The following is a 1,298-nucleotide window of genomic DNA, read 5'->3' as shown; positions in this document are numbered from 1 at the left end:
AAGTGTATGACCGGATACATAGGTGACAGATCAGACCGGGAACATAGGTAACACTTTTCAGTCTATCCGGAGCACACTCTCGGTTTTTCGGTCGTAGTACGCAAGCGTTATCCCATTAAAGATGATGGCCTCCAGGCCATCATCCTGTTCTTCCAGCATGATGTATTCGCCAGTCAGTGCTTCACTCAGGAACACCGTCCCCTTTTTCCCCATATAGAGTGTCCCCCTCGATTTCACCCTGTAGACCGTACCTCCTTCCGGATAAGCATATTCAGGAACACGGCCATCCCAGTGTCGGTTCGAGGGTTGCCAGACCGTTCCGGGCGTTGCACCCGCCAGGGCTTCATGCGGCCTTTCGTAGTTAAATTCTTCCCGGTAGTCACTGAACCACCGCTGTTGTTCTTCCATCGTCATGAAGGTGTTGCCCTGTTTCACCGCACTTTTCAGGGAGCGGTGCATTCGCTCATGGCGGCCGTTTTCTTCCGGATGACCCTTTCTGATACGCTCAGGCCTGATGCCCAGCTTGATTAGCCAGACGGCAAGACGACTTAACCCGGCTATCCCTGTTCCCGCGAAGGGCTGACCGTTATCGGTTCTGAGCACTTCCGGCAGACCGTATTCCAGGAACGCATCCGTCAGGCACTGTCTGACGAAGGGCTCGCTCTCCCGGTCCGTTCCCCGGCAGCTCAGAAGATACCGGCTGTGATTGTCGGTCAGGGTGAAAGGATGACAGTATTCCCGGCTCAGCAGCCTGAACTTGCCTTTAAAATCAGCGCTCCAGACCTGATTGTTCTCGCTGATGGTCGTCAGGGGCTGGCGATTGCCCGGGGTTCTGCGTTTTCGCTTTTTATCCGGAACCAGGCCTTCACGCTTGAGGATATCGCCGATAGTGCTGGCAGCGGGGACGGTAAAATCGACGTGATGATTGAGCAGCCACATCCGCAGTTTTTTGGGGCCCCAGTCAGGGTGTTTTTGCCTCAGGGCCGTCAGCTGTCCGGCGATATCATCAGGAACCGTCCGGGAGTGGGAGTGCGGCGCGCGCGACCGGTCAGAGAGAGATGACAGGTCAGAGGGGTCAAAACGCTGAAGCCATTTGTAGCCGGTTTTTCGACTGATGCCGAAGAGACGGCAAAGCGCGGAGAAGGAGTCCGTGCCTGCATGGCAGGCACGGATAAAATCAAGGCGTTGCATAGGTCGGGTCTCAGTCCAGGGCATAGCGAGTCTCCTCTTCTATGCCAGTTATAACTGTTACCCATGTATCCGGTCTAAAGTGTTACCCATGTTTCCGGTTCATACCG

The 1,298-nt window shown here is 55.2% G+C and overlaps 1 protein-coding gene across 1 annotated transcript; it reads right to left on the bottom strand.

Moving 5' to 3' along the window:
* Positions 1–57: 57 nt before the first annotated feature.
* PHALS_01023 (ishne2 integrase) lies at positions 58–1,215 on the bottom strand (the record flags this gene model as incomplete). The annotated part of the gene is made up of 1 exon (XM_024730805.1): positions 58–1,215. One exon carries the CDS (start codon positions 1,213–1,215, stop codon positions 58–60), a length of 1,158 nt encoding a protein of 385 aa, XP_024581045.1.
* Positions 1,216–1,298: the final 83 nt, after the last annotated feature.

The sequence above is a fragment of the Plasmopara halstedii genome, assembly GCF_900000015.1.
Source record: "Plasmopara halstedii genome assembly, contig: Scaffold_1325, whole genome shotgun sequence".
Taxonomy (NCBI): Eukaryota; Oomycota; class Peronosporomycetes; order Peronosporales; family Peronosporaceae; genus Plasmopara; species Plasmopara halstedii.
Note: the sequence above shows the minus strand (reverse complement) of the source record. Positions and strands in the feature narration are given on the sequence as shown.